Below are 23,974 nucleotides of genomic sequence, written 5' to 3'. Positions count from 1 at the left end.
GTAGGTGTGTCCAAACCTTTGACTGGTACTGTACATAACACTCTTATGCTTCTCGGTCCATTAATGAATAGAAAGTAGATCCTAGATGTATTCTTCAGACAGACAGAACACTGTGGGGGTGATATAAAGTAAAACTAAATGCATGATCTTCAACCGATCGCTGCCTGCACCTGCCCGCCTGTCCAACATCACTACTCTGGACGGTTCTGACTTAGAATATGTGGACAACTACAAATACCTAGGTGTCTGGTTAGACTGTAAACTCTCCTTCCAGACTCACATCAAACATCTCCAATCCAAAGTTAAATCTAGAATTGGCTTTATTTCGCAACAAAGCATCCTTCACTCATGCTGCCAAACATACCCTTGTAAAACTGATCATCCTACCGATCCTCGACTTCGGCGATGTCATTTACAAAATAGCCTCCAACACTCTACTTAACAAATTGGATGCAGTCTATCACAGGGCCATCCGTTTTGTCACCAAAGCCCCATATACTACCCACCACTGCGACCTGTACACTCTCGTTGGCTGGCCCTCGCTTCATACTCGTCACCAAACCCACTGGCTCCAGGTCATCTACAAGACCCTGCTAGGTAAAGTCCCCCCTTAGCTCGCTGGTCACCATAGCAGCACCCACCTGTAGCACGCGCTCCAGCAGGTATATCTCTGGTCACCCCCAAAACCAATTCTTCCTTTGGCCGCCTCTCCTTCCAGTTCTCTGCTGCCAATGACTGGAACGAACTACAAAAATCTCTGAAACTGGAAACACTTATCTCCCTCACTAGCTTTAAGCACCAGCTGTCAGAGCAGCTCACAGATTACTGCACCTGTACATAGCCCATCTATAATTTAGCCCAAACAACTACCTCTTTCCCTACTGAATTTATTTATTTATTTTGCTCCTTTGCACCCCATTATTTCTCTCTCTACTTTGCACATTCTTCCACTGCAAATCTACCATTCCAGTGTTTTACTTGCTATATTTTATTTACTTTGCCACCATGTCCTTTTTTGCCTTTACCTCCCTTCTCACCTCATTTGTTCACATTGTATATAGACTTATTTTTCTACTGTATTATTGACTGTATGTTTGTTTTACTCCATGTGTAACTCTGTGTTGTTGTATGTGTCGAACTGCTTTGCTTTATCTTGGCCAGCTCGCAATTGTAAATGAGAACTCGTTCTCAACTTGCCTACCTGGTTAAATAAAATAAATAAATAAATAAATATGTGAAAACAGTGACAGATGTGATCCACACACAGACAGTGCATCAGGGCCGGGCATAGACCTTTCAGGGGGCAGGTTCTGAAACTGTATTTTAGTATATAGTGATTGGCTAGTCTAGACTACCTGTGTTGGGTTGTTGACGCAGCCGCTCCTCTCTGCCCATTTTGATTTGTTTAACACTTATGGTTACTACATGATTCCATATGTGTTATTTCAGAGTTGCAATGTCTTCACTATGATTCTACAATGTAGAAAATAGTGAAAATAAAGAAAGAAAGAACCCTTGAATGAGTAGGTGTGTCCAAACTTTTGACTGGTACCGTACGTGAAGCTGCCTCACTACAGAAACAGCTACCTCACTCCTGCTCCTGTGAGCCTTTCTGACTAGCACAAGCCAATGGCTACTTACTATACTAAGTCCATGTGTTCCTTCCTGAATCTAAAGGACAAGTCTGATATTGAAGTATCCATTGTGGCTCTAGGATGCTGGGTGTACGCCAGTTGCACTGCCTACATGTAAAATGCTCACTTCCTGACATGGAAACCATGCTCTACCAGGCCTACCTGCAGTGGAGGGTAGGTGTGTGAGCCTGGTTAGACAAGTGAGTGTGAACCAGGTGGAGGCCAGGGAAGCCCCAGCCATCATCAGGACCAGGATGAGCTTCAGCATGCCCCGGATAGAGTCTGCAAACCTGGGGAGAGACAGAGACCGAGTTAGTAAACCTGGAGCACACAGACAGAAACAATCAAACTATTGTTTGAAACAACAACAAAACCAAACAACTCGTATAACCTGGCCTAATTTGGTATGCTTCAGAAATGGCTTAACACAACTGTGTAAACATGTCTCAGATAGACTTATATGCCTCCATGTCACCATGCATTAAAAGGAAGCAGACATGGTGACAGGAGAATGTAGCAGTCCGTGGGTTACAACTGGTGACAGTTTACAGCCATACACCATGATATGAGCTGATGTAATTTAGATCACCAGTGACTGTGAAGCAAGCAGGCAGATATTTGATGTCTGTTCCTCTCTATCCATCCAGACAAGCTGTCCAAACAAAGCCTCTTGTGTTTTAGCATTCCTCTCAGCATGTGTTGAACCACCAACCCCTGACAGGTTTATTCCTGTCCTCTGGGTATATTTGCCAGCACAGAACGCAGTGTTGGATTCTGAGAATATGAAATGTACTTATTCATGTCACTGAGGGAGAGAGGGTAATGTATAATGTTTACATTATGTCAGGATATGTTATTGTTAGTCATCAGGGAGGGATCCTCTGGGAGGAGAAAAGACACAGTCTGGTACCAGGCACCATGACAGCTGTGTGTCGAGTGCAGGGAAGCGATCACATGTGGCAGGCATTGATAAGGGGAGAGAGCCATAGATTAGTGATGGGGGGGGGGGGGGGGGGGGGGGGGGTCGAGATCAGGTCAGGTCACATTAGGGGAGAAATAAAAGTTTATGGCCCGTATCACTTAGTAAAGAATGATGTTGTTCAGATGTGTAGGAGGAGACTCCTAGGAGAAAGGGTTAAATATCAGTGCTTGTGTGAATATGTCTTTGTCTAATGCAGCTGTATTGATCGTCTGGGAGAATAAGCTTGGTTTGAGCTTTCATATGGTCCGTAGAGTTTTTACTCTGAGAATTAGAACCTAACAACATCGTACATAGAACCTTTCAACATCGTACATAGAACCTTTCAACATCATACACAGAACCTTTCAACATCGTACATAGAACCTTTCAACATCGCCAAACAATTGCCAATTGTTATGTTGTGCTCAGAAAATATGCTTCAGAGAGTGTTCAACCTGACAATGAACTATTTATGGAAAGAAAACACAGGAAATGTTTAATTACCATCACAGTCTCTCAGAGTTCAATAAAAGTGTAGTCAGGGAACATATGACAGAAATCAGTTTTGAACAGCCTCTCGGCCAACAAAACAGTTTAGCTTCAAACCATTTATTTTCAGTGAGTTCATTTTAGATTAGACATTCTGAGGCACTGCAGGCACGTGCACAGAAAGGAGTGCCCTCCCACCGGCCCTTTGCCATTGTTGTTTTGAACCCACCAAGTCATTGTGAAGTCATCAGGTTTTGCCACCCCACCATTACCCTTACCCTGTACAGAGATTGTGTGCACCCAGTATCCAAACATGCATGGCTTGAGCTTGGGAGATGCACTTACCGGTCATGTAGCAAGCTACCTAAGCAAGCTACCTACTTTACAAATCAAAAGTCCTGCTACAGATTTAAATCATCATCAATATTGGGTCTGGTTGGCTAAGGAAGAAAGACCCAACATCAACAACCCAACACAGGTAGTCTAGACTAGCCAATCACTATATACGAAAATACAGTTTGAGCACCTGCTCCCTGAAAAGGTCTGTGCCCGGCACTGATGCACTGTCTGTGTGTGGACATATCTGTCACCGTTTTAACATATCACCCCCACAGTGTTCTGTCTGACTGAAGAATACATCTAGGATCTACACTTTCTATTCATTAATGGGCTGAGAATCATAACAGAATTATGTACACTACTTATTGGAAGTGTACACGTTACATGGATGCTGGACCCTAGAAGTGGGTGCTTTGGTAGGGACAGCAAAGCACTGCCCAACCAAGTCTGCTAACTTTTTCCCTGACCAAAGCCCTTAACTCCTACCCATCTACCACTAGCTCCCCCCAGACCCAACTCTCCAACTCTCCCCTGGCTTTGCCAGAGACTGCAGCCCAGTCAACCCTTCATCTTGTTGGGTAACAGTCCCCTACCTCCACCACCACCGGTATCATGTATCTTCCCTCTGAAACTCATATATCATTTGTGCATTGACACCATCAATAAATGCAGCATGACTGAATCTAAGAAGCATAATTCAAGACTCCTTTATGCCCTACAAAGTCAGCTGACAAGACAGGAGAATAAACATATCTTGTTGTGAGGTAATGCCTCAACTAAAAGCACATAAATTACAGTTGTGTCAGATTTATTGGCATGAAGATAGTGAGGCTTGAATATTCTGTAGCATCACATTCTCCTCTGGCTAACCTCAGAAATAATTCAATTCTTATTCCATTTGATATGATCATTACCAGGTCTATTTGTCTCTATTCTGAGCTAAGACAAGGGCATGGACTGAATGACCGAACCAGTCAAACATGTTACATTTTTCGTAATTTGGCAGATGCTCTAATCCAGAGCGACTTACAATAGTGAGTGCATACATTTTCATATTGGTCCCCCGTGGGAATCAAACCCACAACCCTGGTGATGCGAGCACCATGTTCGATCAACTGAGTCACACAGGACCACGGAATGATATCACCGAGCGACAACGGCCATCACTAGCCCCAAAAAATAGGCAAAATTCAGTAACTTTAATTACTCATTTTAAATCTCTTGTTCATCTAAACATAAATACATGATCATTTTTCAAGTCTTTAATGTGAGTTAGTGTGGGTAAAAACTCTTTCCCTCACCCTCTCCCCCCCGACTTCCCCTTCCCCCTTCTTCTCCCCCTTCCTCGATTAATTCAATTGAATGGCTTTATTGGCATGGGAAACATACAGTTGAAGTCAGAAGTTTACATACACCTTAGCCAACTACATTTAAACTCAGTTTTTCACAATTCCTGACATTTAACCCCACTAAAAAGTCTGTCTTAGGTCAGGTAGGATCACCACTTTATTTTAAGAATGTGAAATGTCAGAATAATAGTAGAGAGAATTATTTATTTCAGCTTTTATTTCTTTCATCACTTTCCCAGTAGGTCAGAAGTTTACGTACACTCAATTAGTATTTGGTAGCATTGCCTTTAAATTGTTTAACTTGGATCAAATGTTTCGGGTAGCCTTCCACAGGCTTCCCACAATAGGTTGGGTGAATTTTGGCCCACTACTCCTGACAGAGCTGGTGTAACTGAGAGGTTTGTAGGCCTCCTTGCTCACACACACTTTTTCACTTCTGCCCACAAATTTCCTATAGGATTGAGGTCAGGGGTTTGTGATGGCCACTCCAATATCTTGACTTTGTTGTCCTTAAGCCATTTTGCCACAACTTTGGAAGTGTGCTTGTGGTCATTGTCCATTTGGAAGACCCATTTGCGACTAAGCGTTAACTTCCTGACTGATGCCTTGAGATGTTTCTTTCCTTTTGTGTTATGTCGATATGACTCGTTTTACTATGGATATCGATATTTTTGTACCCCTTTCCTCCAGCATCTTCACAAGATAATTTGCTGTTGTTCTGGGATTAATTTGCACTTTTCGCACCAAAGTACATTCACGTTGTCTCCTTCCTGAGTGGTATGACGGCTGCATGGTCCCATGGTGTTTATACTTGCATACTATTGTTTGTAAAGATGAATGTGGTACCTTCATTTGGAAATTGCTCCCAAGGATGAACCAGACCTGTGGAGGTCTACCATTTTTTTCGGAGGTCTTGGCTGATTTCTTTTATTTTTTCCATGATGTCAAGCAAAGAGGCACTGAGTTTGAAGGTAGGCCTTGAAATACATCCACAGGTACACCTCCAATAGACTCAAATGATGTCAATTAGCCTATCAGAAGCATACAAAGCCATGACATAATTTTCTGGAATTTCCCAAGCTGTTTAAAGGCACAGTCAACTTAGTGTGTGTTAACGTCTGACCCACTGGAATTGTGATACAGTGAATTATAAGTGAAATAAGCTGTCTGTAAACAATTGTTGGAAAAATTACTTGTGTCATGCAAAGTAGATGTCCTAACCGACTTGCCAAAACTATAGTTTGTTAACAAGAAATCTGCGAAGTGGTGCTTGAAAAATACGTTTTAATGACTCCAACCTGTGTATGTAAAGTTCCGACTTCAACTGTATGTTAACATTGCCAAAGCAAGTGACATAGATAATAAACAAAAGTGAAATAAACAATAAAAATGAACAGTAAACATTACACATAAAGGTTTCAAAAGAACAAAGACATTTCTCTCTCTCCCCCTTCTCCTCCCCCTTTTATTTGGGAGCACGTGTGTGTGTGTGCGTGTATGTGTTGGGGAGTGTTTGTTTGGCTATCACAAAGCGCATCCCATGAAGCAAACTACTTTGTACCAGGCACAACTCTAACACCATCATTAAGTTTGCTGATGACACGACAATGGTAGGCCTGATCACAGGCAACGACGAAACAAGCCATAGGGAGGAGGTCAGAGACCTGACCGTGTGGTGCCAGAACAACAACCTCTCCCTCAACGTGTCCAAGACAAAGGAGATGATTGTGGACCCCAGGAAAAGGAGGACCGAGCACGCCCCCATTCTCATCGACGGGGCTGTAGTGGAGCAGGTTGAGAGCTTCAAGTTCCTTGGCGTCCACATCACCAACAAACTAACATGGTCCAAGCACACCAAGAAAGTCGTGAAACATATTCCCCTCAGGAGACTGAAAAGATTTGGCATGGGTCCTCAGATCCTCAAAAGGTTCTACAGCTGCACCAACGAGAGCATCCTGACGGATTGCATCACTGCCTGGTATGGCAACAGCTCGGCCTCCGACCGCAAGGCACTAGCTTCCTGCCATCCAGGCCCTCTATACCAGGCGGTATCAGAGGAAGGCCCTAAAAATTGTCTAAGACTCTAGCCACCGTAGTCACAGACTGTTCACTCTGCTACCGCACGGCAAGAGGTACCGGAGCGCCAAGTCGAGGTTCAAAATGCTTCTTAACAGCTTCTACCCCCAAGCCATAAGACCCCTCCCCCCTTCTACGCTGCTGCTACTCTCTGTTATTATCTATGCATAGTCACTTTAATAACTCTACCTACATGTACATATTACCTCAATTACCTCGACCCCGGTGCCCCCGCACATTGACTCTATACCAGTACCCCCTGTATATAGCCCCGCTATTGTTATTTACTGCTGCTCTTTAATAATTTGTTACTCTTGTTATATCTGTTACTTTTTGGTTTTAGGTATTTTCTTAACCGCATCGTTGGTTAAGGGCTTGTAAGTAAGCATTTCACTGTAAGGTCTACAGCTGTTGTATTAAGCATTTCACTGTAAGGTTGTATTCGGCGCATGTGACAAATTTAGTATGACCATAACACCTGCAGCAAAAGTTTTTAATGGGACTATTTTTCTGCTGCCCATTGCAAGCTGCTCTCTGATGTTTGTGTGACGTAAGGTGAGGCGTTCAGGCACAGGAGGGTGTGTGTGTGTGTGTGTTAATGTGTGCTCTGTAATGTAACTCAGCAGCTCTATCAACAGAAAAACAATAGGCAAAGGATCATTAATGGTGTCAGCAAGGATCCAGTGCTAGGTAACCGGGGAATCTGTTACTGCGCTTCCCAAACACATCACCCATCATGGCAACACACACACACACACACACACACACACACACACACACACACACACACACACACACACACACACACACACACACACACACACACACACACACACACACACACACACACACACACACACACACACACACACACACACACACACACACACACACACACACACACACACACACACACCTCCCTTAGCTAACCCCCAACAGATGGCCAATTTAGCCAGACGTGAGGAGGAAGCCAATCAACTGCGTGACAGAGACTCATTAATGAGTTAGTTCTCCCCCTCTGTTCCATTTCTGTTTCTCTCCTACAATGCAAATCTAGAACCCTGTTTCTGTTTCAACTTTCTGTTGCATATAACCAGAGGTTGCAAACAGAGGCAAACCTTACCCAAACCTCATTAAACCTGGATCGACACCAAACAAATAACATATTTGAGTAAGTTTGCAACAGCAGGAAAATAATTAATTAATTAACATTTTTGTAGGGGCTGATACATTTTTTAATTCAAAGTTGGAATTACAAACTTCAGAACATTTTAAAACCTCAAATACACTACAAATTTTACATTTCCTGCAACAGGGTGATCAAATTAAGATCCTACATGTTTAGATCCACTCCAGCCTATACCAAGAACAGAATACTTTCATGAATCAATAGTGTAGAGTCATGGTCTAATTTTCCTAATTACAGCGCAGTGAGACATTGGCCCTGCCTGGAAGTGCTGATTGGGCCGGGCGATGAATATATATCTTTCAGCTAGACGACTGATCCCTTCCTTCTGCGTAGTCCACAGTTTGGGGCCTACGGTGTATGGCTCTATCCACCAGCTACACGGACATGACCTTCTGCATTACTATTCACTCATTCATCTCCCTTCGTCTATCACAACCACGGACTTAATACATTGAGATTGAGATAGAGACAGCGAGACAGAGAGAGAGGGGTGGAGGGAAAGAGTGGCGCTAAGGGGTTTGAGTGTACATCCCAAATTGCACCCTTTTCCCTACGTAGTGCACAACTTTTGACCAGGACTCATAGGCATTTGGGATACAGCCTGAGACTCCTAACCCCCACCCCACCCCCTCCAAAAAAACAAACATCCTCTGCCTCTTAAAAACAAACCTGGGGAAGCATTTTTCATTATTGATATCACTAAATACTGAAATGTGACAAGGTTAGAGAACCAGACTGGAATGCAGAACAAGCAGAGAGAGTCCAGGGACAGAGTAGTACACCCATTTATTCCTGTCAACATATTCTTGTGAACATATTGCTGTGAACATACTTAGCAATGGTTTCTAGTTGCTAATCTTGTTGACAGGCCTTGGAGGCAGAGCCAAAGCTATTACGACCAAACATGGACCGTATATTTTCATGCATACTTAATTTGACGATACTAAACGAGTGTATGCTTATCCTCTAATTTGACGGCTCACCAGGTCCAGGGAGATCATTTAGGGCTGAATTTATGAGACAAGCCTATTACTAGGAGGATCTCTCCTCACACTCCGCTGGACACAGCTAGCTGTTTGTAGTCTGGCACAGTACCTGCAGACAAGAGTGGGCCTACTGTAGACAGCATCCAGGGGCCAGATTCAGACTGGATGAGGCCTACTGTAGACAGCATCCAGGGGCCAGATTCAGACTGGACGAGGCCTACTGTAGAAAGCATCCAGGGGCCAGATTCAGACTGGACGAGGCCTACTGTAGAAAGCATCCAGGGGCCAGATTCAGACTGGACGAGGCCTACTGTAGAAAGCATCCAGGGGCCAGATTCAGACTGGACGAGGCCTACTGTAGACAGCATCCAGGGGCCAGATTCAGACTGGACGAGGCCTACTGTAGACAGCATCCAGGGGCCAGATTCAGACTGGACGAGGCCTAACGTAGACATTATCTACAGGCCAGATTCAGACTGGACAAGGCCTACTGTAGACAGCATCCAGGGGCCAGATTCAGACTGGACGAGGCCTACCGTAGACAGTATCTACAGGTCAGATTCAGACTGGACGAGGCCTACTGTAGACAGCATCTAGGGGCCAGATTCAGACTGGACGAGGCCTACCGTATACAGTATCTACAGGCCAGATTCAGACTGGACGAGGCCTACTGTAGACAGCATCTAGAGGCCAGATTCAGACTGGACGAGGCCTGCTGTAGACAGCATCTAGGGGCCAGATTCAGACTGGACGAGGCCTACTTTAGACAGCATCTAGGGGCCAGATTCAGACTGGATGAGGCCTACTTTAGACAGCATCTAGGGGCCAGATTCAGACTGGACGAGGCCTACTTTAGACAACATCTAGGGGTCAGATTCAGACTGGACAAGGCCTACTGTAGAAAGCATCCAGGGGCCAGATTCAGACTGGACGAGGCCTACTGTAGAAAGCATCCAGGGGCCAGATTCAGACTGGACGAGGCCTACTGTAGAAAGCATCCAGGGGCCAGATTCAGACTGGACGAGGCCTACTGTAGACAGCATCCAGGGGCCAGATTCAGACTGGACGAGGCCTACTGTAGACAGCATCTAGGGGCCAGATTCAGACTGGACGAGGCCTACCGTAGACATTATCTACAGGCCAGATTCAGACTGGACGAGGCCTACTGTAGACAGCATCCAGGGGCCAGATTCAGACTGGACGAGGCCTACCGTAGACAGTATCTACAGGTCAGATTCAGACTGGACGAGGCCTACTGTAGACAGCATCTAGGGGCCAGATTCAGACTGGACGAGGCCTACCGTAGACAGTATCTACAGGCCAGATTCAGACTGGATGAGGCCTACCGTAGACAACATCTAGAGGCCAGATTCAGACTGGACGAGGCCTGCTGTAGACAGCCTCTAGGGCCAGATTCAGACTGGATGAGGCCTGCTGTAGACAGCATCTAGGTGCCAGATTCAGACTGGATGAGGCCTAATGTAGACAGCATCTAGGGGCCAGATTCAGACTGGACGAGGCCTACTTTAGACAACATCTAGGGGCCAGATTCAGACTGGACAAGGCCTACTGTAGTAGACAGCATATTTTATCCAGATTCAGACTGGATGAGGCCTACTGTAGACAACATCTAGGGGCAAGATTCAGACTGGATGAGGGCTACTGTAGACAGCATATAGGGGCCAGATTCAGACTGGACGAGGCCTAGTTTAGACAGTATCTAGAGGCTAGATTCAGACTGGACGAGGCCTACTGTAGACAGTATCTAGAGGCCTGATTCACAATTGAGAGAAGCATACTCAACTTAAATCCTTCAATGATTTCAGGACTTTTGAGGAATTTGAATTAAGCCTGTGGATCATAAGCCATAATTCCCGCTGTGAGCCTTTTAGGACATCGCACATCTTCTCAGGCCATCATATTCTAGACAGTCTATAACAATAGCAGTCCAACATTATCACATTACCATAGCATGTTGGAGGCAGACAGTAAAGTCACGCTACAATGTTAAACCACATGGAAATGATCTGCTGTTTCTGTTGCTTACCTGGCCATGGCCACTCCAAATACACAGCCGCCCACGACAGACCAGAACCCAATCCAGCCAGCATCCACCTGTAGAGAGAGAGGGGGAGAATTTTAATTTTTTAAATTCCCTTTATTGGGTGAAGATGCCTACAGGACATCCACTTTCAACCCTCAGACATCATTCAGCACCGCGCTAATGTGTACCAGCCTGTAAGAAAAACACCAGTTTGAAGGGACAACTCCAGATCCCCCTCAACACCTCCAAAACAAAGGTTGTGTGGTTTGGTAAGAAGAACGCTCCCCACAGGTGTGTTAACTACCTCTGAGGGTTTAGAGCTTGAGCTAGTCCCCTCATACAAGTACTTTGGAGTATGGCTAGACGGTACACTGTCCTTCTCTCAGCACATATCAAAGCTGCAGGCTGAAGTTAAATCTAGACTTGGTTTCTATCATAATCGCTCCTCTTTCACCCCAGCTGCCAAACTAATCCTGATTCAGATGACCATCCTACCCGTGCTAGATTACGGACACGTAATTTATAGATCGGCAGGTAACGGTGCTCTCGAGCGGCTAGATGTTCTTTACCATTCGGCCATCAGATTTGCCACCAATGCTCCTTATAGGAGGACTCACTATACCCCTCTGTAAACTGGTCATCTCTGTATACCCATCGCAAGACCCACTGGTTGATGCGTATTTATAAAATGCTCTTTGGCCTCACTCCCTCCTATCTGAGAGATCTACTGCAGCCCGCATTCTCCACATACAACACCTGTTCTGCCAGTCACATTCTGTTGAAGGTCCCCAAAGCAAACACATCCCTGGGTCGCTCATCTTTTCAGTTCGCTGCAGCTAGCGACTGGAACGAGCTGCAACAACCACTCAAACTGGACAGTTTTATCTCAATCTCTTCATTCAAAGACTCAATCATGGACACTCTTACTGACAGTTGTGGTTGTTTTACAGTGGGGCAAAAAAGTATTTAGTCAGACACCAATTGTGCAAGTTCTCCCACTTAAAAAGATGAGAGGCCTGTATTTTTAATCATAGGTACACTTCAACTATGACAGACAAAATGAGAAGAAAAAAAATCCAGAAAATCACATTGTAGGATTTTTTAATTAATTTATTTGCAAATTATGGTGGAAAATAAGTATTTGGTCACCTACAAACAAGCAAGATTTCTGGCTCTCACAGACCTGTAACTTCTTCTTTAAGAGGCTCCTCTGTCCTCCACTCGTTACCTGTATTAATGGAACCTGTATGAACTTGTTATCAGTATAAAAGACACCTGTCCACAACCTCAAACAGTCACACTCCAAACTCCACTATGGCCAAGACCAAACGGCTGTCAAAGGACACCAGAAACAAAATTGTAGACCTGCACCAGGCTGGGAAGACTGAATCTGCAATAGGTAAGCAGCTTGGTTTGAAGAAATCAACTGTGTGAAAAAAAAGTAACAAAGCCTACCATCAGTAACACACTACGCCGCCAGGGACTCAAATCCTGCAGTGCCAGACGTTTCCCCCTGCTTAAGCCAGTACATGTCTAGGCCCGTCTGAAGTTTGCTAGAGAGCATTTGGATGATCCAGAAGAAGATTGGGAGAATGTCATATGGTCAGATGAAAGTAAAATATAACTTTTTGGTAAAAACTCAACTCGTCGTGTTTGGAGGACAAAGAATGCTGAGTTGCATTCAAAGAACACCATACCTACTGTGAAGCATGGGGGCGGAAACATCATGCTTTGGGGCTGTTTTTCTGCAAATGGACCAGGACGACTGATCCGTGTAAAGGAAAGAATGAATGGGGCCATGTATCGTGAGATTGAGTGAAAACCTCCTTCCATCAGCAAGGGCATTGAAGATGAAACGTGGCTGGGTCTTTCAGCATGACAATGATCCCAAACACACACCCCGGGCAACAAAGGAGTGGCTTCAAAAGAAGCATTTCAAGGTCCTGGAGTGGCCTAGCCAGTCTCCAGATCTCAACCCCATAGAAAATCTTTGGAGGGAGTTGAAAGTCCGTGTTGCCCAGCAACAGCCCCAAAACATCACTGCTCTAGAGGAGATATGCATGGAGGAATGGGCCAAAATACCAGCAACAGTGTGTGAAAACCTTGTGAAGACTTACAGAAAACGTTTGACCTCTGTCATTGCCAACAAAGGGTATATAACGAAGTATTGAGATAAACTTTTGTTATTGACCAAATACTTGTTTTCCACCATAATTTGCAAATAAATTCATTAAAAATCCTACAATGTGATTTTCTGGATTTTTTTCTCATTTTGTCTGTCATAGTTGAAGTGTACCTATGATGAAAATTACAGGCCTCTCTCATCTTTTTAAGTGGGAGAACTTGCACAATTGGTGGCTGACTAAATACTTTTTTGCCCCACTGTATGTGATGTATTGTTGTCTCTACCTTCTTGCCCTTTGTGCTGTTGTCTGTGCCCAATGTTTGTACCATGTTTTGTGCTGCTACCATGTCGTGCTGCTGCCATGTTGTGTTGCTACCATGCTGTGTTGTCATGCGTTTCTGCCTTGTTAAGTTAGGTCTCTCTTTATGTAGTGTTGTCTCTCTTGTCGTGATGTGTGTTTTCTCCTAGATTTTATTTTTCATCGCCAGCCCTCGTCCCAGCAGGAGGTCTTTTGCCTTCTGGTAGGCCATCATTGTAAATAAGAATGTGTTCTTAACTGACTTGCCTAGTTAAATAAAAGGTTAAATGCAATTTTAATAAAAATCAACAGAGCATAATGGTCCCTTAAGACAATAGAGAGAGATTGAGATCGAGAGAGAAAGAGAGCGAGAGAGAGAGGGGGGAGAAAGAATTAGAGGGGAGAGAGACAGAGATTCCGTTATTATTCCATGTTCAATATGCCATACACGGCTCAGAGGACCTAGGGTAGACAGACAGCAGGCTCAGAGTGTCTGAAGACCGGGGAAACCTGTCAATCAGGCCCAGGGTAAATTGAAGCCCTGTATTTTGAAAGTGGAATCGGAGTCAATGGAAACAGCTGGTGATGTCAGCATGATGTTTCATCACAGATAAATGCCTGCTCTGACAGATAGAGACCGAGAAGAGAGGACAGACGTCATGACCATGGTCGTGTTCAGTAGAGAGAAAACAGAGTGAAACAGCGAGACACTACCTCAACTTGTCCAATACGAAGAGATATGTAAGCTTTGCGTTGCTCACATCAATTTGAGAACTTGAACGCAAATCATTCTGTAAGCTACTTGAGTGTCAAAGAAGAAATCATTGCATTTTGTGTGTGTGTGTGTGTGTGTGTGGTTAATTAACTGAAATATGCTCAGTGCTAGCTGCACCTGTGCAGGCCTGATTTGTGCCGTGCTCAGCTTAATCATGCGTGTTGTTACTACTGTGTCAATAACCAGGAAATGGTTGCCGTGCCGACGTTTTGTACACTGTGGAAGCCAAGGCTTTAGGTTCTTGGCACATTCCCTTATTCGTTTTTCTGTTATTCTCTCTTGTTTCTAAGCCTTTTAAGACAGTTATTATGACACTGTGGGTTTAGCACAACAGGGGTAACCACAGACAGCTTCAAAAGACACAATGGAAGTGACAGTTGGTACTCTGTTTGTCTGTCTGGAGACATAACCAGCCAGCACCCGGACTGGACCCATATTCACAAAGCATCTAAGAGTAGGAGTTTTGATCTAGGATACATTATTATTTAAAAGGCTAAACTGATCCTAGATTAGCATTCCTACTCTGAAATGCCCAGCGGTTACACCACACTGTCTGTCTGCAGAATTAAAGGAGACATTTTACAACCACACCTCTCTTTATGTAAATGACATGTTATAGAAATGTCTAGAAACCTTTTTTTGTCATTTTCCATGTTTTTGATAAACTTACCCCAAACAGCAAATCACTTCCTTATCCCCGTTGTGTAGTATGGGGGCCCCGAAAAAAAAAAACACCCAATATATCCTTTTAGAAAAGGCAAAGCTCTCAGTATAGTGATACAGGTCTTTAGATTCTGTACACATGAAATTGTGTCATTCCAAACTTTATCTGCAACGTTATTTTCCATTTTGTAGCCCAGGAAAGTACCAGGAGTTCACAACAGTGACTTTACCAGTGCAGAAAGATTCTCTGTAATCAGAAAGCTGATGCCGCTGTGTTCTCACGTGAAGTATCAACCTTCAGAGGGTTTTTTCTGCGTAACGACTTAATGGCCACCCTCCATTAACGGACCAATTAGATATGAGTGATTAACGCAGGGTGGGACCTTGTTCTTAATTAAAGCTATGCTAATTGCGTACGACACAGAGACACTTAGCTACGTGCTTCAGGACACTGTCTGGTCCAGCACTGGGCTGGGTGTCTGAAGGGAGGGAGGGTTCCTGCACTCCACCCAGCACTAAGTTTCAGATACAGCCACTTGCCCAGTCCCATCCATCCATCCCAAACCCCTTCACCCATCCCCAGCCCCCCCATCCTCATCCCCAGCCCCCCCATCCTCATACCCAGCCCCCCCATCCTCATCCCCAGCCCCCCCATCCTCATACCCAGCCCCCCCATCCTCACCCCCCCCATCCTCATCCCCAGCCCCCCCATCCTCAGCCCCCCATCCTTATCCCCAGCCCCTAGCTGCTGCAAGGTCCTCTACCCAGCCCAATCCACTCAACCTGTCCCCATCCCTCTCAACCTGTCCTTGTCCCCATCCCCCTCAACCTGTCCCCATCCCCCTCAACCTGTCCCTGTCCCCATCCCCCTCAACCTGTCCCTGTCCCCATCCCCCTCAACCTGTCCCCGTCCCCCTCAACCTGTTCCCGTCCCCCTCAACCTGTTCCCGTCCCCCTCAACCTGTTCCCGTCCCCCTCAACCTGTCCCCGTCCCCCTCAACCTGTCCCCGTCCCCCTCAACCTGTCCCCGTCCCCCTCAACCTGTCCCCGTCCCCCTCAACCTGTCCCCGTCCCCCTCAACCTGTCCCCATTCCCCTCAACCTGTCCCCTCAACCTGTCCCCATCCCCTTCAACCTGTCCCCATCCCTCTCAACCTGTCCCCTCAACCTGTCCCCATCCCTCTCAACCTGTCCCCGTCCCCCTCAACCTGTTCCCATCCCCCTCAACCTGTCCCCATCCCCCTCAACCTGTCCCCATCCCCCTCAACCTGTCCCCGTCCCCCTCAACCTGTTCCCGTCCCCCTCAACCTGTCCCCGTCCCCCTCAACCTGTCCCCGTCCCCCTCAACCTGTCCCCGTCCCCCTCAACCTGTCCCCGTCCCCCTCAACCTGTCCCCGTCCCCCTCAACCTGTCCCCGTCCCCCTCAACCTGTCCCCATTCCCCTCAACCTGTCCCCTCAACCTGTCCCCATCCCCTTCAACCTGTCCCCATCCCTCTCAACCTGTCCCCATCCCCTTCAACCTGTCCCCATCCCTCTCAACCTGTCCCTGTCCCCCTCAACCTGTTCCCATCCCCCTCAACCTGTCCCCACCCCACTCAACCTGTCCCCATCCCCCTCAACCTGTCCCCATCCCCCTCAACCTGTTCCCATTCCCCTCAACCTGTCCCCATCCCCCTCAACCTGTTCCCATCCCCATCAACCTGTCCCCATCCCCCTCAACCTGTTCCCATCCCCTTCAACCTGTCCCCATCCCTCTCAACCTGTCCCTGTCCCCATCCCTCTCAACCTGTCCCTGTCCCCATCCCTCTCAACCTGTCCCTGTCCCCATCCCCCTCAACCTGTTCCCATCCCCCTCAACCTGTCCCTGTCCCCATCCCCCTCAACCTGTTCCCATCCCCTTCAACCTGTCCCTGTCCCCGTCCCCATCCCCATCCCCCTCAACCCGTTCCCATCCCCTTCAACCTGTTCCCATCGCCTTCAACCTGTCCCCAGCCCCATCCACCTCAACCTGTCTTCAGCTCAATCCCCCTCAACCTGTCCTCTGCCCCATCCACCTCAACCTTAACCTGTCCTCTGCCCCATCCACCTCAACCGGTCTTCAGCTCAATCCCCCTCAACCTCAACCTGTCCTCTGCCCCAACCACCTCAACCTGTCCCCAGCCCCATCCCCCTCAACCTGTCCTCTGCCCCATCCACCTCAACCTGTCTTCAGCGCAATCCCCCTCAACCTGTCCTCTGCCCCAACCACCTCAACCTGTCCTTTGCCCCATCCCCCTCAACCTGTCCTTTGCCCCATCCCCCTCAACCTGTCTTCAGCTCCATCCCCCCCAACCTGTCCCCAGACCCCTCAACCTGTTCCCAGCTCCATCCCCTTCAAACTGTCCTCTGCCCAATCCACCTCAACCGGTCCCCAGCCCCATCCACCTCAACCTGTTCCCATCCCCCTCAACCTGTTCCCATCCCCCTCAACCTGTTCCCATCCCCCTCAACTTGTTCCCATCCCCATCCCCTTCAACCTGTCCCCATCCCTCTCAACCTGTCCCTGTCCCCATCCCTCTCAACCTGTCCTTGTCCCCATCCCCCTCAACCTGTTCCCATCCCCCTCAACCTGTCCCTGTCCCCATCCCCCTCAACCTGTTCCCATCCCCTTCAACCGGTCCTCATCCCTCTGAATCCGTCCCTGTTCCCATCCCCCTCAACCTGTTCCCATCCCCTTCAACCTGTCCCTGTCCCCATCCCCCTCAACCTGTTCCCATCCCCCTCAACCTGTCCCTGTCCCCGTCCCCATCCCCATCCCCCTCAACCTGTTCCCATCCCCTTCAACCTGTTCCCATCCCCTCTAACCTGTCCCCAGCCCCATCCCCCTCAACCTGTCCTCTGCCCCATCCACCTCAACCTGTCTTCAGCTCAATCCCCCTCAACCTGTCCTCTGCCCCATCCACCTCAACCGGTCTTCAGCTCAATCCCCCTCAACCTCAACCTGTCCTCTGCCCCAACCACCTCAACCTGTCCCCAGCCCCATCCCCCTCAACCTGTCCTCTGCCCCATCCACCTCAACCTGTCTTCAGCGCAATCCCCCTCAACCTGTCCTCTGCCCCAACCACCTCAACCTGTCCTTTGCCCCATCCCCCTCAACCTGTCATTTGACCCATCCCCCTCAACCTGTCTTCAGCTCCATCCCCCCCAACCTGTCCCCAGCCCCCTCAACCTGTTCCCAGCTCCATCCCCTTCAAACTGTCCTCTGCCCAATCCCCCTCAACCTGTCCTCTGCCCCATCCACCTCAACCTGCCCCCTTGCCCTTCAACCTGTCCTCAGCTCCATCCCCCTCAACCTGTCCCCATCCACCTCAACACCCTCCACCTCAACCCTCCCCAGCCCCCCCAACCTGTCCCCAGCCCCATCCCCCTCAACCTGTCCCCATCCACCTCAAGCCTCCCCTTTTCTAGCCCCATCCACCTCAACCCTCCCCCACCCTACCCACCTCAACCCTGCCCCACCCCATCCACCTCAACCCTCCCCCACCTATCCACTTCAAACCTTGCCCTCCCCATCCCCAGCCACCTCAAACCTCCCCATCCACCCTCCCCATCAACCTGTCCCCAACCCCAGCCCCCTCAACCTGTCCCCAGCTCCATCTCCCTCAAACTGTCCTCTGCCCCATCCACCTCAACCTGCCCCTTTCCCCCTTAACCTGTCCCCAGCTCCATCCCCCCAAACTGTCCTCTGCCCAGTCCACCTCAACCTGTCCTCTGCCCCATCCACCTCAACACCATCCACCTCAACCCACCCCAGCCCCCTCAACCTGTCCCCAGCCCATCCCCCTCAACCTGTCCCCATCCACCTCAATCCTCCCCTTCCCTCATCCACCTCTACCCTCCCCCACCCAATCCACCTTAACCCTCCTCAGACCCCTCAAACCTCCCCAGCCCCATCCACTTCAAACCTTGCCCTCCCCAGCCCCATCCACATCCACCCTCCCCAACATAGTATTTTCCCATGATAGAGCAGCAGCTGCTGCACCAAACCATACTTGTCTAGGATCAATTCCCTGTCCATATAAATGGCACCATATTCCCTACATAGGGCTTTTGTCAAAAGTAGTGCACCATGGGCTCTGACCAAATGTAGTGCTCAGTATAGGGAATAGGGTGCCGTTTGGGATGCAAACTACGTGTCAGGGGTAGTGGGTAATGGGAGTGGGTGTTCTGGGAAAGACAGGATTATGCAAAAAGAGAGGAAGAAAAACAAAGTGGTCACCTTATCAGGGAAAGAAAGAAAAAGAAAGTCTGACTGCTTTGTCTACAGGCACGCAGATTGAAAACAGCATTTGATATCTGCAGAACATAGCCTGTTCATGAGAACAGCAGAGACGAGCACAGCCCCTGCAGTGGCTGGAGTGACACGGCAGCACTCACATTGGCAAGAGCAATTTGATTGGCGAAGTGGAGAGCAGCTGAGAGGGAGGCAGTGAAGGGGGATGAGGGGCTAAAGCAGCACCTCTATAGTGTTCACCTCACTGCAGAGAGAGAGAAAGAGAGCTCTGTCTGGGATGACAGTGGGACCACACAGCGTGTAGCGTAGAGAAGACTGGCAAATTAACCTTCCATAGGAGGGATAGTGTGTGTGTGTGTGTGTGTGTGTGTGTGTGTGTGTGTGTGTGTGTGTGTGTGTGTGTGTGTGTGTGTGTGTGTGTGTGTGTGTGTGTACCACACCACTCACTTTGCTTGCACTGTTTTCCTCTTGATCCCTGACCTAAATAGGTTTAGTATGCGTGTCAGACAGTCACAGCTATAGAGCTATCATTTCACACCTCATATCTACCCTCACTGTATTCCTTTCAATAAATCTCCTGATAGCGTCTTATCAGAATAAGGTCATGGTTCGTTGGTGCCAAGACTAACGTGCACCTTGCAGGTTGTAGCGTATCGAAAGTTACCGTAGTGTATGAGGTTTGCAGCTCCCAAGCTGTATAGAAAGTTACAGTAGTGTATGAGGTTTGCAGCTCCCAAGCTGTATATAAAGTTACAGTAGTGTATGAGGTTTCCAGCTCCCAAGCTGTATAGAAAGTTACCGTAGTGTATGAGGTTTGCAGCTCCCAAGCTGTATAGAAAGTTACAGTAGTGTATGAGGTTTGCAGCTCCCAAGCTGTATAGAAAGTTACAGTAGTGTATGAGGTTTGCAGCTCCCAAGCTGTATAGAAAGTTACAGTAGTGTATGAGGTTTGCCGCTCCCAAGCTGTATAGAAAGTTACAGTAGTGTATGAGGTTTGCCGCTCCCAAGCTGTATAGAAAGTTACAGTAGTGTATGAGGTTTGAAGCTCCCAAGCTGTATAGAAAGTTACAGTAGTGTATGAGGTTTGCAGCTCCCAAGCTGTATAGAAAGTTACAGTAGTGTATGAGGTTTGCCGCTCCCAAGCTGTATAGAAAGTAACAGTAGTGTATGAGGTTTGCAGCTCCCAAGCTGTATAGAAAGTTACAGTAGTGTATGAGGTTTGCCGCTCCCAAGCTGTATAGAAAGTTACAGTAGTGTATGAGGTTTGCAGCTCCTAAGCTGTATAGAAAGTTACAGTAGTGTATGAGGTTTGCAGCTCCCAAGCTGTATAGAAAGTTACAGTAGTGTATGAGGTTTGCAGCTCCCAAGCTGTATAGAAAGTTACAGTAGTGTATGAATTTTGAAACATACATAACATACAAACATAACACAAACACTTAAAGTCCGAAACATGATCCAGCCAAGCTGCACTGCTTCTTGACACAATGCCCGCTTAACCCAGAAGCACCAATGTGTCGGAGGGAACACCGTACACCTGGCGACCATGTTCGCGTGCATGCGACAGGAGTCGCTAGAGCGCGGGACAAGGAAATCTCGGCTTGCCAAACCCTCTCCTAACCCGGACGACGCTGGGCCAATTGTGCGCCACCTCATGGGTCTCCCAGTCACGGCCAGCTGTGACACAACCTGGGATCGAACCCGGGTCTGTAGTGACGCCTCAAGTGCCTTAGATCGCTGCGCCACTCGTGCAGCCCCCGCAAATTGATTTGAACAAACAATTTGTCCCCCCAATAAATGCGGCCCTCCGATGAATTTCAAAATCCCGATGTGGCCCTCGTAGCGTATCGAGCCAAAAGGTTTGCCTACCCCTGTATTAATGTGGCCCTCGTAGCATATCGAGACAAAAGGTTTGCCTACCCCTGTATTATGTGGCCCTCGTAGCGTATTGAGCCAAAAGGTTTGCCTACCCCTGTATTAATGTGGCCCTCGTAGCGTATCGAGCCAAAAGGTTTGCCTACTCCTGTATTATGTGGCCCTCGAGCCAAAAGGTTTGCCTACCCCTGTATTATGTGGCCCTCGTAGCGTATCGAGCCAAAAGGTTTGCCTACTCCTGTATTATGTGGCCCTCGAGCCAAAAGGTTTGCCTACCCCTGTATTAGAGTGAGCCTGTGTCAGAATCCAGAATATAAAAACATGCTGTATATAGACCATATATCATTTGGAAGGAAAATGGTGTGTACAGTAGTATGTTTATTAGGATGAACTATGTGGAGAAGTGTATACAGTCGTGGCAAAAAGTTTTGAGAATGACACAAATATATATTTCCACAAAGTTTGCTGCTTCAGTGTCTTTAGATATTTTTGTCAGATGTTACTATGGAATGCTGCAAGCATTTCATAAGTGTCAAAGGCTTTTATTGACAATTACATGAAGTTGATGCAAAGACTCAATATTTGCAGTATTTGATTTGTATCTCTTTTAGTCCCCATTTGGACTAATCTTCCAAGAGTCCTTAAACATTAAAATACAATTTATAATATGAACACATTTTCACATATAACACACTGCTACAAACATACATAATATACTAACACAATGACCCAATAAATACTCAATCTACTATAGTCCCACAACATTTCTATATACTTTATTTAAAATTGTTTCAAAATAATGTTTACATTTATATATTGAAAGGTTTCTAGTTTGCTCAGTTCATTTATTCCATTTCTTTATTGCTCTAAATCGAAATGTTCTTTTGCCTATTTCTCTTTTCTGTCTGGATAACGCATAGATGGTGGACAATCTATTCCTAGTATTTACGGCATGTCTGTCTCTTACCAACTGAATACCGTTGTGAATAGAACTTGGCCGTTTTAAATTATGTATATTATGAAATAAAATAAGCATGTTTTTTTTTCAATAATCCTGTCGATTGATGACCAACCAAGAACACTGCGCATGACTGCAACAGACGAACCATACCTCCACCTTAAAACAATCCTTGCTGCTTTGTTCTGTGCATTCTGCAGCCTCCTAACTTCACTTGATGATGCATTTCCCCAGACCACAGAACAGTAGTTCACCTGACTCTCAATTAATGCTTGTTATTTGCTGAATAATTTTTCCTGGTAAATATTTAGCTATCCTTCTGATTATGCATGCTGTTTTAATATATTTTTTTACGTAGATTAGTTATTTGAGATGACCATGATAAGCAGTTGTCTAGCTGCACTCCCAAGAGTTTGGTTTCTGCCACTTCTTCAATTTGTACTCCTCCCATACTTAATTGTATCCCATGCTGTTTTGGTCTTTTCCTAGTTGAACAGACCAACATAACTCTGGTTTTCTTGGTGTTTAAAACAAGTTTGTTTTGGCAAACCCACTTCCTGATATTCTCCAAATTCCCTTGTAAAGCCTGCTGTACCTGTTGAACCGATTGTCTTGCTGCATAAATTGTAGTGTTGACCCTTCTTTTTCAAGATCTCTGCAATCCGCCCTGGCATGCTGTTAATTAACTTCTGGACCACATCCTGACTGATGGCAGCCCATTCTTGCATAATCAATGCTTGGAGTTTGTCAGAATGTGCGGGTTTGTGTTTGTCCACCCGCCTCTTGAGGATTGACCACAAGTTCTCAATGGGATTAAGGTCTGGGGAGTTCCCTGGCCATGGACCCAAAATATCAATGTTTTGTTCCCCGAGCCACTAAGTTATCACTTTTGCCTTATGGCAAGGTGCTCCATCATGCTGGAAAATGTTGGTACCATTCTTTATTTATGGCTGTGTTCTTAGGCAAAATTGTGAGTGAGCCCACTCCCTTGGCTGAGATGCAACCCCACACATGAATGGTCTCAGGATGCTTTACTGTTGGCATGACACAGGACTGATGGTAGCGCTCACCTTGTCTTCTCCGGACAAGCTTTATTCCAGATGCCCCAAACAATCAGAAAGGGGATTCATCAGAGAAAATGACTGTACCTCAGTCCTCAGCAGTCCAGTCCCTGTACCTTTAGCAGAATATCTGTCCCTGATGTTTTTCATGGAGAGAAGTGGCTTCTTTGCTGCCCTTCTTGACACCAGGCCATCCTCCAAAAGTCTTTGCCTCACTGTGCGTGCAGCTGCACTCACACCTGCCTGCTGCCATTCCTGAGCAAGCTTTGTACTGGTGGTGCCCCGATCCCGCAGCTGAATCAACTTTAGAAGACGGTCCTGGCACTTGCTGGACTTTCTTGGGCGCCCTGAAGCCTTCTTCACAACAATTGAACTGCTCTTCTTGAAGTTCTTGACAATCCAAAAAATGGTTGATTTAGGTGCAATCATACTGGCAGCAATATCCTTGCCTGTGAAGCCCTTTTTGTGCAAAGCAATGATGACGGCACGTTTCCTTGCAGGTAACCATGGTTGACAGAGGAAGAACAATGATTCCAAGCACCACCCTACTTTTGAAGCTTCCAGTCTGTTATTCAAACTCAATCAGCATGACAGAGTGATCTCCAGCCTTGTCCTCGTCAACACTCACACCTGTGTTAACAAGAGAATCACTGACATGATGTCAGCTGGTCCTATTGTGGCATGGCTGAAATGCAGTGGAAATGTTTTTTGGGGATTCAGTTCATTTGCATGGCAAAGAGGAACTTTGCAATTATTTGCAATTCATCTGATCACTCTTCATAACATTCTGGAGTATATGCAAATTGCCATCATACAAACTGAGGCAGCAGACTTTGTGAAAATTTATATTTGTGTCATTCTCAAAAGTTTTGGCCACGACTG

At 46.8% G+C, this 23,974-nt stretch overlaps 1 protein-coding gene across 2 annotated transcripts in view; it reads right to left on the bottom strand.

The window, feature by feature from the left end:
- LOC110501805 (solute carrier family 49 member 4) overlaps window positions 1–23,974 on the bottom strand; it is an 85,744-nt gene that overhangs the window by 26,417 nt on the left and 35,353 nt on the right. For both annotated transcript variants that reach the window (XM_021579640.2, XM_036959215.1), the window contains 2 exons: window positions 11,071–11,138; window positions 1,797–1,924 (listed from right to left, as the gene is read on the bottom strand). In XM_021579640.2, coding sequence (XP_021435315.1) covers window positions 1,797–1,924; window positions 11,071–11,138 — 196 coding nt within the window. The remainder of the gene's footprint in view (window positions 1–1,796; window positions 1,925–11,070; window positions 11,139–23,974) is intronic.

This window comes from Oncorhynchus mykiss, chromosome 22 (assembly GCF_013265735.2).
Source record: "Oncorhynchus mykiss isolate Arlee chromosome 22, USDA_OmykA_1.1, whole genome shotgun sequence".
NCBI classification, from domain to species: domain Eukaryota; kingdom Metazoa; phylum Chordata; class Actinopteri; order Salmoniformes; family Salmonidae; genus Oncorhynchus; species Oncorhynchus mykiss.
The sequence above is the reverse complement of the archived record's forward strand: the minus strand, read 5'-3'. Positions and strand labels throughout refer to the sequence as shown.